Source organism: Bufo gargarizans, chromosome 11 (assembly GCF_014858855.1).
Source record: "Bufo gargarizans isolate SCDJY-AF-19 chromosome 11, ASM1485885v1, whole genome shotgun sequence".
Classification (NCBI taxonomy): Eukaryota; Metazoa; Chordata; class Amphibia; order Anura; family Bufonidae; genus Bufo; species Bufo gargarizans.
In genome coordinates this window covers 83460099-83473146 of record NC_058090.1, presented here as the reverse complement: position 1 = coordinate 83473146, position 13048 = coordinate 83460099, and the positions used below count along the sequence as shown (strand labels likewise).

General features: G+C 41.7%; 1 protein-coding gene across 1 annotated transcript in view; it reads right to left on the bottom strand.

Annotated features, from left to right (window-relative positions):
* LOC122921380 overlaps positions 1 to 13048 on the bottom strand; it is a 75032-nt gene that overhangs the window by 29263 nt on the left and 32721 nt on the right. The window contains exons 8-14 of the mRNA XM_044271357.1: positions 11903 to 12220; positions 11395 to 11544; positions 11299 to 11320; positions 11102 to 11163; positions 10201 to 10272; positions 9928 to 9953; positions 7577 to 7698 (exon numbers count right to left, since the gene is read on the bottom strand). Coding sequence (XP_044127292.1) covers positions 7577 to 7698; positions 9928 to 9953; positions 10201 to 10272; positions 11102 to 11163; positions 11299 to 11320; positions 11395 to 11544; positions 11903 to 12220 — 772 coding nt within the window. The remainder of the gene's footprint in view (positions 1 to 7576; positions 7699 to 9927; positions 9954 to 10200; positions 10273 to 11101; positions 11164 to 11298; positions 11321 to 11394; positions 11545 to 11902; positions 12221 to 13048) is intronic.

The following is a 13048-nucleotide window of genomic DNA, read 5'->3' as shown; positions in this document are numbered from 1 at the left end:
GCCTGTAAAGCGCTTGCTAGGAGTAGCACCTGAATACTCTTCCTCAGATGAATGGGAATCTGGATCCCCCTTGGACACAGATGTCCGTTCCAGTCCAGACCCTTCTACCTAAGTAGGCCGGTTGATCAATACTAAAATGGAGACTGAGCCAGTGTTTTAGTGAGAGACTCCTTGTTTGTTCAGTGGTGGTTTGTCCATACCGCTCCGGAGCACACTACCCCTTTTAAAGGACGCTACTATGGACTCCACACTTTATTTTTGTGCCATTTTTATTCCCTTTTTACTCCCTTCTTAGGTTATCTGGGACTAAAAAATGTATGCAACGTTCAAGAAATGTACCCAGAAAGACTTTTCTTTCCCTTATCCCATGCAACGCACTGCCTCTTAGATCAGAAAACTTTGCACTTTAACAAGTCCAATAGATTACAAATTATTTATATCCCAAATCAGGGATGGACTTTGTCTCAGGACTATGTCATGGACTGCATTGCCCCAAATGTGAGATCACCACCCATTTTTTCCCTGTCAAGTAAAAAAGAAGAACAACGCCCATTATTCCTTTTTGCTATCTTGTGCAATAATATGCAATACCTTAATGTGAAATATGCAAAATATATATGTGATAAATTGCCTAGAATGTGTTGTTGTGCATAACCCTTTATTACAGTAGGTTATTGAAGTGTCATAATAGTACATTACAATTTTTATTTCTATATTTGTATCTTTGTGGCGTGTCCATGGTGTATTTCAGGAGAAGCCGTAGAGATCCACAGCTTTAGTTACTGCAAATGTTGAGGACGACTTACCTTTTAGCAGTGGTGTATGCAGTGTCCCACATATGTGTGAAAATGGGACACTTCAAACATCTTAATGTATAGTGGGGGGGGGGGGTCTAGCTGAGACCATGAATGTAATCAGAATGTTAGTTAGTAGTTGGTGAGAGGAGGAGAATCAAGTTCATGGAGGAGAGAAACAGGCTAAAGTCACCATGTAGCTATGTTCCTTGATCAAGCCTGGAGAAGATAACTGCAGAAACCAAGCACCAGACAGTAAGTCTATACACCAAGATGCAGAGAGACTAGCGAGGGTAACAGCTAACTATAGCTTATGGACCTCATCAGCACAAGTGACCAGGAGTAGCTTTTCAAGTGTCTGGACACAAATGGATAATTGATGCGCAGAATTGTCTTTATCACTGTGTGGCGAAACCAATCTCGCCACAGTGTTTTGGAGGGGGCTGTTTGCCAGCTTCCTGCCCCAGGATTACGGCCCTTTGAGATACTTTTGCTAACTTTTAAACCCCTGAACCTATTCAAGTGAATTTTGGATAGGTTTGTCCCCAAGTTATACTGTTTAAATTGATGTAAGTTCTATGTATGGACAATGTACCCTCACAAAGTTGTAACAATTTATAATAAGTGTAACTTGTCAGCTTGGGAGGAATATGCTGGGTGTGTTTCTATTGTCCCATTGTGTGTTTAAATGGTGATGTCTGTCCTGTTGTCTCCACATGTGTATTGGTTGTCTCCGGGACAGAGAGGAGGAAACCATGATGCATTGTGGGGATGTGTTGTATCTGTTCTGTGTCGCAGTCTCCCTTCTGGTCCTCTAGGGGGCGTGAACGATTGGGTGTTGTAAGATATTGATTGGTTGGATTTCAAAACCCTGTGGGCAGTACTATGTTTGTTTTTTTATGAATAAAAGAGGCTGTATCTGAAGTACAGTCAGACCACTGCTTGACCCTGAACACGGAGCCTTGTCTTGTTATTGGGGGGATTCCCTATATGCTGTTGGAGACTGATTGCCAGGAGTGTAAGCTGATTGTATGCTTTTCCTGTTCGTCTGCTAGCAGCTATTCGCGAGGTTCCAGTTTGGAGTGCTATTTTGTATCCAGTTCGGGAGTTTGGTGTTCTGCAGTAGCTGTGCCTGTCTCTCAGAAAGGGGCATATCGCCTAAACGGATTTTAACCCCTTGTCTGCTGAAACGGTCCATTACAATTGGTGGCAAGCAGCGGGATCATTCCTACAGCCAGAAGGACAGCTACAGGAGACACCATTTCTTTGGGTAGCTGTGCCTGTCTCTCAGAAAGGGGCATATCGCCTAAACGGATTTTAACCCCTTGTCTGCTGAAACGGTCCATTACAATTGGTGGCAAGCAGCGGGATCATTCCTACAGCCAGAAGGACAGCTACAGGAGACACCATTTCTTTGGATTTTACAACTTAAGGGCAACGCATGTCTCAGTATAGCGACCCTAAAAGCACCAGGATGGAACCAGCAGTGGAGTACAGATACTCTGTTGAGGAATTTGACTGTATGATGTGGTTGCGGCTGAACTTCTTCGGACCCAATCCAGCTGAGAAATACGTGAAGTTCGTGAGGAGTCTAGTGTTCAAGACCCTACTATACCGGGAAGAAGGTGACGGTCAGCTGCCACGTTGGGTGGACCTCCATCGGAAGTTACAGTTGCGGGACAGAGGGAGCCCAGTCTCCATTCCCCAGCGGCAGTGTGAAGTGCAGGGAGAGGAGAGCAGCGTCCTCCCTCCCCAGCGGCAGGCTGAGTTACAGGGGGCAGAGGTAGTTGTTTCTGCCCCCCAGCAGCAGAGTGATATGCCGGGAAGGCAGTGTGAAGTGCAGGGAGAGGAGAGCAGCGTCCTCCCTCCCCAGCAGCAGGCTGAGTTACAGGGGGCAGAGGTAGTTGTTCCTGCCCCCCAGCAGCAGAGTGATATGCCGGGAAGGCAGTGTGAAATGCAGGGAGAGGAGAGCAGCGTCCTCCCTCCCCAGCGGCAGGCTGAGTTACAGGGGGCAGAGACAGTCGGTCCTGTCCCCCAGCAACAGAAGGATTTGTTGGGAACTGGGAGCCTAGTCTCCATTCCCCAGCGGCAGCTTAACGCACCAGGGGGAGACAGTAAGCCCCACAACTGTGCAGATGGGACCGTGGTCTCTGCACTCACAGCACAGGGGGTAGAGACAGTCGGTCCTGTCCCCCAGCAACAGGGCTGTTTAGCCAAAGAGGAGACAGTCGGTCTCCCCCTCAAACAACCAGATCTCCAGCCATCTCCGCAGGGATACCAGGAGGAGGAGGTAAGCGAGCCCTCCCCTTCCCAGCTACTTCCCAACCGAGTTCTGGGGGCAGGGGATGAGCCTGCAATACCCACTGATCCGTTCCCAGCGGAAGAGCTGGCATCAGGGCAGAGAGCCGCTAGCCTCTGCTCCACCGACCCCCTTGTTACAGGACTGGCTTGTACCCCCCTCACCCCAGCGGAAGAGCTGGCATCTGGGCAGAGCGCAGTCGGCCTCTGCCCACCAAGTACCTACAGCTCCAAGCTGGAGAACCACAAAGCAAGGAGTAGCAGATGCACACTCAACAGCTGGGGACCTACAGAACAGAGCCAGGCCCCAAAATTCAACAGGTCCAGTATTGGGTTGTGGGTGGGCTGCCAGACTAACTCAGGTACCGACCGGCGTGAGGTCAGATATCTGGTTAGTCTTCCCTGGGGGGAGGAGATGTGTGGCGAAACCAACCTCGCCACTGTGTTTTGGAGGGGGCTGTTTGCCAGCCTCCTGCCCCAGGATTACGGCCCTTTGAGATACTTTTGCTAACTTTTAAACCCCTAAACCTATTCAAGTGAATTTTGGATAGGTTTGTCCCCAAGGTATACTGTTTAAATTGATGTAAGTTCTATGTATGGACAATGTACCCTCACAAAGTTGTAGCAATTTATAATAAGTGTAACTTGTCAGCTTGGGAGGAATATGCTGGGTGTGTTTCTATTGTCCCATTGTGTGTTTAAATGGTGATGTCTGTCCTGTTGTCTCCACATGTGTATTGGCGATCTCCCCTTTGTCCTGAGAGATAATTGGATTGCCCTCGGTTGTCTCCGGGACAGAGAGGAGGAAACCATGATGCATTGTGGGTATGTGTTGTACCTGTTCTGTGTCGCAGTCTCCCTTCTGGTCCTCTAGGGGGCATGAACGATTGGTTGCTGTACTTGCATTGTGTGTGTTGTAAGATATTGATTGGTTGGATTTCAAAACCCTGTGGGCAGTACTATGTTTGTTTTTTTATGAATAAAAGAGGCTGTATCTGAAGTACAGTCAGACCACTGCTTGACCCTGAACACGGAGCCTTGTCTCGTTATTGGGGGGATTCCCTGCATGCTGTTGGAGACTGATTGCCAGGAGTGTAAGCTGATTGTATGCTTTTCCTGTTCGTCTGCTAGCAGCTATTCGCGAGGTTCCAGTTTGGAGTGCTATTTTGTATCCAGTTCGGGAGTTTGGTGTTCTGCAGTAGCTGTGCCTGTCTCTCAGAAAGGGGCATATAGCCTAAACGGATTTTAACCCCTTGTCTGCTGAAATGGTCCGTTACACACTAACTAAACCTTCCGGGTAGTAGTGAAAACCAAAAACCTTCTAGAAGAATTTCCTGCCAAATAATGAAGCAGATGTGTTTTCCTGCCGTGAGGGGAACGTCCTTAAAGGATAACTCGTAAATAAATAGTTAATAGCATCTTTAGTGCCAGAGTGCTGTAAAGAGTGAACTTAGGATTACCACCAGGATCCTTGCCTGTAAGGTATCACCATTAGAAGAATCCCTCCATTGGTAACTGCCACTACCTGATAACAGGAGTACAATTGAACTTATTATTGCTTATGCTATACAAAAAGCTTTCCATTGATGAACTGTACCAACTTTCCAGAGACTCCTCATTCTTATTACTAATCTCAACATTTGTACCTAATGGTGCTGGCGTCACGAACCAGGGGCCCAGCCGCAAAAGCACCTAACACTCATTACCATCAAGGGCATCAACTTCCATCTGGCTGGTGTTCCCTGCAACCGAGAGTGCCCCGGTGGATTTCGGGCTGTCTTCCCATCCGGCCCAGGGGGGCATCTGCTAACCGTGAGTAGTGATGAGCGGCAGGTGCCATATTCGATTTCGACGAAATTCGCGAATATTCGATAGAATATTCGTTTTATATTCGTCGAAATCGAATATTCGTCATTAGTCTTGTTAGCGCGATTAATATGCGATTTAAATAATCGAATTTCGATTTTAACTTATAGGCTACTCTCCTATTGAAATAGCAATGCGATTAATTCAAGTTATAAAAATCGAATTTCGATTTTAACAGCAATACTATATTCCATATTCGTTAATTCTAGCCTAATATGGCATATAGCACTCCTAAGTTAAAATCGAAATTCGATTATTATAACTTGAAAAATCGAATTGCGATTTCAACGTAATTCTCAAATCCGACAGTACATTCTAGTATATGGAGTCGTTCCCATGGTGATGGGGACGCTCCATAAGCATGGAATATGGCTTCAATGGCTTGGTAGAATTAGCGAATTGACGAATATATTCGTTATATTCCACAAAACGAATATAACGAATGTATTCGTCATATTCCACAAAACGAAGCTAACGAAGTATTCTGCATCTTCGTTTTAGCTACCTATTCATCAATTTCGCTAATTCTAGCAATGATATAGGAAAGTTGACTATAGAGACAGCTAAGTTTAATTCGCTATGCGATTATATGACTGCTTTTTTTTTATAAATAGTATAATTTTAATAATTAATTATCAGGTATTATAATTATTCTATTTATAAAAAAAAAAAAGCAGTCATATAATCGCATAGCGAAATATACTTAGCTGTCTCTATAGTCAACTTTCCTATATCATTGCTAGAATTAGCGAAATTGATGAATAGGTAGCTAAAACGAAGATGCAGAATACTTCGTTAGCTTCGTTTTGTGGAATATGACGAATACATTCGTTATATTCGTTTTGTGGAATATGACGAATACATTCGCTATATTCTTTTTATGGTATATGACGAATATATTCGTCATATTCGCTATTTCTACCAAGCCAACCATAGTAAACCTGGTCAAGTTGAAATCGCCATGCGATTAATATAACTCGAAGTAATCGCATTACGATTTAGCAAAATACATTAGGCTATTATTATCGAATATGGAATATAGCATTACTTCTAAGTTGAAATCGCAATGCGATTCCTTCGAGTTATATTAATCGAATTGCGATTTAAACTTGGACCTGGTTTACTATGGTTGGCTTGGTAGAATTAGCGAATATGACGAATATATTCGTTATATTCCACAAAACGAAGATAACGAAGTATTCAGCATATTCGTTTTAGCTCCATATTCATCAATTTCGCTAATTCTAGCAATCATATAGGAAAGTTTACTATAGAGACAGCTAAGTTTAATTCGCTATGCGAAAATTACTTTGATTTTTTTAGAAAAATAAATAGAATAATTATAATACCTGATAATTATCATAATTATTCTATTTATTTAAAAAGAAAATATATAATATAATCGAATAGCGAATTAAACTTAGCTGTCTCTATAGTAAACTTTGCTATATGATTGCTAGAATTAGCGAAGTTGATGAATAGGTAGGTAGCTAGCTAGAGATGGAGAATATTTCGTTATCTTCGTTTTGTGGAATATAACGAATACATTCGCCATATTCGTTTTGTGGAATATAACGAATATATTCATCATATTCGCTAATTCTACCAAGCCAACCATAGTAAACCAGGTGCAAGTTTAAATCGCAATTCGATTATTTTAAGTTATAATAATCGAATTTCGATTTAAACTTAGCACTCCTATATTCCATATCCATATTAGAATTAACGAATATGGAATATAACAGTGCTAAGTTAAATCGAAATTCGATTATTATAACTTAAAATAATCGAATTGCGATTTCAACGTAATTCTCAAATCCGAAAGTACATTCTAGTATATGGAGACGTTCCCATGGTGATGGGGACGCTCCATGAGCACGCAAGTCGGCAGAAGCGGCAACGGGCACTGACTGGAGCAGCCAGGAAGCCAGGAATCCAAAGGACAGGTAAGAACAACTTTAGGGAAGTGGGAAAGAAAAAAATATGAAAAAAAAAAAAAAAGAATATTCGAAATATCGAATTTATATCACTATATTCGAAATATTCGCGAATTAGCGAAGTGCCGATATTCGCGAAAAAAATTCGCTATTCGAATATTCGCGCTCAACACTAACCGTGAGTACATGAACTATTACACCCATCGGTCCACCGTGAGCCTCACTTGTTTTCCCCTGTGGTTTGGTAGCGTTACAATAGTGCATGTAAATACAGCGGTCTCCTTCATAGACGAGCCGGCGCTTGCTGGGAAGGAACACCTTAAGGTGGAAGATACTATAGATATCAGTAAATAACAACATATAATAATCTATAGAACAACAAAAGCATTTATTTCATAGCATCAATTAGTATCATTAGGGCGGATTTGCAAAAATTCGGAATATACAAGGAATTTACATACAGTATGAACGATAAAATGTTATGAGGCACTCATACCAAAAGCTTCAAAAAAATGACATTGCGCAAAAATGTTTTTATGGCACATATAGGACCAAATTTTTCCAAAACCTGGTTCTATAGAAAACATTAAGCACCAATTATAGGTAGAATTCACATTCTTCCATTTTTCTACCAAACATGGTGCCACATTTTTAATGCAAAGTGTTTTGGGTCATCAGTACTGAAGTCTTGTCAAATTAAAGTTCTGGTAGAGATCAGTACAGCCAGATATCTCTTGGGTTGATCTTGGATCTGTTGACGATTGTAAAGATTTGACAGCAGAATATGTAACAGATAATTCTTCCTGAAGGGAAAAAGGTGGAATTAAACTTGAATCTACTTGTTTTGCATTGCCCATAAAAGATTTTATCATGCCTTCACAGATTCCAGATATATATATATTTTTTTATAGTGTTGAAGGGACCCATAAAGTTATGAAAGATACAGGGAGTGCAGAATTATTAGGCAAATGAGTATTTTGACCACATCATCCTCTTTATGCATGTTGTCTTACTCCAAGCTGTATAGGCTCGAAAGCCTACTACCAATTAAGCATATTAGGTGATGTGCATCTCTGTAATGAGAAGGGGTGTGGTCTAATGACATCAACACCCTATATCAGGTGTGCATAATTATTAGGCAACTTCCTTTCCTTTGGCAAAATGGGTCAAAAGAAGGACTTGACAGGCTCAGAAAAGTCAAAAATAGTGAGATATCTTGCAGAGGGATGCAGCACTCTTAAAATTGCACAGCTTCTGAAGCGTGATCATCGAACAATCAAGCGTTTCATTCAAAATAGTCAACAGGGTCGCAAGAAGCGTGTGGAAAAACCAAGGCGCAAAATAACTGCCCATGAACTGAGAAAAGTCAAGCGTGCAGCTGCCAAGATGCCACTTGCCACCAGTTTGGCCATATTTCAGAGCTGCAACATCACTGGAGTGTCCAAAAGCACAAGGTGTGCAATACTCAGAGACATGGCCAAGGTAAGAAAGGCTGAAAGACGACCACCACTGAACAAGACACACAAGCTGAAACGTCAAGACTGGGCCAAGAAATATCTCAAGACTGATTTTTCTAAGGTTTTATGGACTGATAAAATGAGAGTGAGTCTTGATGGGCCAGATGGATGGGCCCGTGGCTGGATTGGTAAAGGGCAGAGAGCTCCAGTCCGACTCAGACGCCAGCAAGGTGGAGGTGGAGTACTGGTTTGGGCTGGTATCATCAAAGATGAGCTTGTGGGGCCTTTTCGGGTTGAGGATGGAGTCAAGCTCAACTCCCAGTCCTACTGCCAGTTTCTGGAAGACACCTTCTTCAAGCAGTGGTACAGGAAGAAGTCTGCATCCTTCAAGAAAAACATGATTTTCATGCAGGACAATGCTCCATCACACTCGTCCAAGTACTCCACAGCGTGGCTGGCAAGAAAGGGTATAAAAGAAGGAAATCTAATGACATGGCCTCCTTGTTCACCTGATCTGAACCCCATTGAGAACCTGTGGTCCATCATCAAATGTGAGATTTACAAGGAGGGAAAACAGTCCACCTCTCTGAACAGTGTCTGGGAGGCTGTGGTTGCTGCTGCACGCAATGTTGATGGTGAACAGATCAAAACACTGACAGAATCCATGGATGGCAGGCTTTTGAGTGTCCTTGCAAAGAAAGGTGGCTATATTGGTCACTGATTTGTTTTTGTTTTGTTTTTGAATGTCAGAAATGTATATTTGTGAATGTTGAGATGTTATATTGGTTTCACTGGTAAAAATAAATAATTGAAATGGGTATATATTTGTTTTTTGTTAAGTTGCCTAAAAATATTCAGCTTTGATATTAATGAGTTTTTTGGGTTCATTGAGAACATGGTTGTTGTTCAATAATAAAATTAATCCTCAAAAATACAACTTGCCTAATAATTCTGCACTCCCTGTATGACAAAGTCATCTGGTTTAAATGCCAAGGTCAAATACCACCACACATCCTCACATGAGCATATGAAGACATCGTCCTGGACCAATAGACTGAAATGTTATCTATTGCTCTAGTGGAAAGGTCCATTAGAGATGCCCCAAATTGGTGGCTGGAAAAGGTGGAAACTATAGGCTTTGTTAGGTGTAGAGGACCACCTTGTCCCTTATTAGTTATAGATGCATCCTTCCTTATGTTCCCTCTTGGCTCAAGATATCTAGAGATGAGTAGTGTGAGATGACTAGCTTTTACAAAAGAAAAGTTTTCTCACGCCATAAAGCTGGGGACATATTGAGCCAAGTCAAAATGTAAAGAAGGACATTTCTGTAGGTACAAATGATGGTCACTTGGCTGGTTCCATGTCCAAGGTCCTATAGTGGTATGAAAGGTCCATCTCACAGCAGATACTGGTCTACTATTTGTAAGAAAATATAAAGTAAGTGGTAATGATGTAATCCAGAAAACATCAAGTGAAGGTGGTGGGAGAAAGTCACACTTCCTCTATTGCAAAATATTCTATTTCAGTGGAATAAACCTTCTTATCACCAGTCTTGTAAATATTGTAAATACTCACATTCCCTTTGTTCCAGTGTGGAGAAGCTAGGAGAAGAATTAGAAATAATAATAAAATGTAAATGGAGGGATTCTTCACAGTTACAGCAGTAAGACTATGAAATCATCAAGAATTGTTCATGGTAAACACGAAAAAGCGCTAGAAAATGCCTAATGTTAACAGTGTAAACCTTTCCGTTCTTTTAATAATTTTGGAATATATTGATATTTTACAGTGACTAATGTTTTACAGATGCACTTACACATTATAGCAAACACAAATCTCGTGACTTACCTTCTTTTGCCTGGTTAATATCAATATGGGCATAACATATGTCTTCACATTCAACATGGCCCCTGGGAGGGACTGAAAAGAAGACAATATGTGTTAACATATTGTACTTGTGATACGGAAGAACAATAGAAGAACATAGAAAATACTTTGTACTTGTAATTTCCTGGACATTAAAAAGCAGCATCTCAGGGTCAGGTGGAAGCTGTTAAAGGGGGCAGAAAACAAACACAATGAGGGACAAAGTGCGCTATTAAAAGTACAGGTCAACTTGGTGGTCAAAAATTGGGCTATTGCCTGCTACCAGTTTGCTTCAGCATGCAGTGTCTCTGCTTCCCTCCTGTGGCCCTCTGCTTCTTGTGCTTCCTGAGCCACATACCATTGGCAAGGCCCAAATATATATCTCCACAAGTGTCATATTTAAAGTTTCCCTGATCCTTCTAGAGACTTGCCTCTAGCCTTTCATTTCTATGTGGTTTGGGCTTTCCAGTTTGACTCTGCACATTATCTGATTTTGATCTTGTCCACATCCTTGGTTTGACACCTCTTAAGCTTGTGCTTGTATTTCTGGTTGTCCTAAATATGGCTCATCTCTGAATGTCTCTTGGCACACCTGCTAGGATCCAGTTGTCTATTCTGTGATTACCCCTCTGAACCTAATGCTATGTCCTTTGTGACTTTGATAGTAGTGCTACAGCTGCCAGCCAGTGACTATTCTGGGGATCGTGAGGGAATCTGACCGGGAAAGTTAATTACCCCATTAGAAGGATAAAGGTGAGGAGTGGAACGCTTCCTTGGACTCTGCCTTGGTTTAGGTTGAAACACTTGAAGTTCTACTTCTGGAGTGACAACAATATAAAAGTATGGACTGGAAAAGATTGACAGCAAATATGTGGACTCTTACCGTTACTGTAGTCTCCCTGGCCCGAACTTTCTAGACCGTCATTTGCTGGGTCCTGTGCAATTCTTTATAACACAAGAGCAATAAGAAAGAAATAATATACTGTAGTCACACATTCATAGTTACTTTCAACAGAATTGAATAATCATCTATGAATTTCCATGCTGCAGTACCATATGAAGCAAACAATGTCCACTTACCTAGCCTGGACTATAGTTCTCTCTGAAAAAGAAAAAAAAATCATAATTGAAAAAATGTAAAAAGAGATTTAAAATATCTACAATGTTTAATATTACCTGTTTTGGGTCGTTGCAAGGCACATCTTCTGAATAATGAAGCCATTTTCTGTCTATACATAAAGCTCAGGACACCCATGGGAATAGTCAACAGCAGCAGCACCCCCAGTGCAATAAGCGGGACACTGCTTTCTCTCAAAAGAAGAATTTCTGAAATAGAAGTTCGGGGATTAATTTATAGATCATAATTATAGAATCTGTCAGGTCATATTGAAAAGTTATCAAAAGTCAAAAACTACTTTGAATGCTGATTACATAAAATGTATTAAACTTCTACTGCCTTGCTCATTTCTCCTTGGTGATCCCCTTATCAGTTTTGTTCAGACTTGTATGAGATTCCTTTTTTACATGCCACCACCAAGTAACTGAATGAGACAGCTCTCCCTATTCCCTCTCTCAGCAGGAAGTCCCAGCACAATGACAAATACCAGCCACATCCATCCAATCATCTACATTTAACTTTTATTTATTTATTAGAGAAGCCATTGTTTGTCATAAATAATCTCACCGGATTCTCTTGGCTCCAAAACACTGATGATCCTGGGGGCACTCCGGACAGAGAAGGTTCTGTCAGGTGGTAGTTTATTCCTCGCAACACATCGATAAGTTCCACTATGGTGGATCTGTAGAGAGTCTATATGGAGACGTTTCTGATTGTCTATAAGCTGGTAGAACTGAGACCCTTGTTCAATTGCAGTCTCATTGTGGAGCCAAAGAAATGATGGAGAGGTGCCGCGTTGACTGGAGCAGGAAAGAGTTATAGGCTCACCAAATACAAAATCTTCATCTGATTTTTCCATATGAATCGAGACATTTGCCACTGGGTCTGTTCAATCCAAAAATAAAAAAAATAGCCAAGTCACTCATTTCTGGTAAAATTAATTTAAAGGCGTTTTCCAGCCCAAACCCAAAAAGGAGCCAGTTAACCTAACCTATGGAAGGAAGAATGAGAGTGTAATACTTACCGTCTGCAGTCCTGTCATGTAACCTCCTCTCCAGGCGATCCGGTGACGTTCCATCCAGAAGGTCTCTTCCAGGCCTCAGCAGATGACAGAGCGTACTGCTGCTATGTGGAAGGTTGTGTTTCCCTGCTGACACATGCTCAATACAATCCTAGTGCTGCGCATGCGTCTGGACTCTGTGCAGTGAGACGAGCGTCACCACTGACCTCCTCTTACTGCTGCAGAGAAGCCTGTCATCTGGGATTCCAGTGTATAGTATATATAAATAATATATATACAGGGTGGCCAACGAAAAATATCTCCAAATCAAACTACCTAATAGTAATTCAGTCTTAGTTGTCCTTAGTAACCAATCAGAGCCCAGCTTTCAATTCCTACAGGGCTCTAAAAAAATGAAAGCTGAGCTCTGATTGGTTGCTATGGACAAGTAAGACTGAGTTACTATTAGGTAGTTTGATTTGGAGATATTGGGGGCGGGCTACTTTTTCATTGATTATTTATTTTTATATATATATATATATATATATATATAGATATATATATATAGATATAATGTGTGTATGTAGATAGCAGCGCCCTCTAGCTCTCTTTATCTATTGGGCACATTTATTAAGACTGGTGTTTTAGACGGCGGTCATAATAAAGCCCCTGCGCTGGCAGTGGATCCGCCGACGTTAAGAAGAGGCACCGAC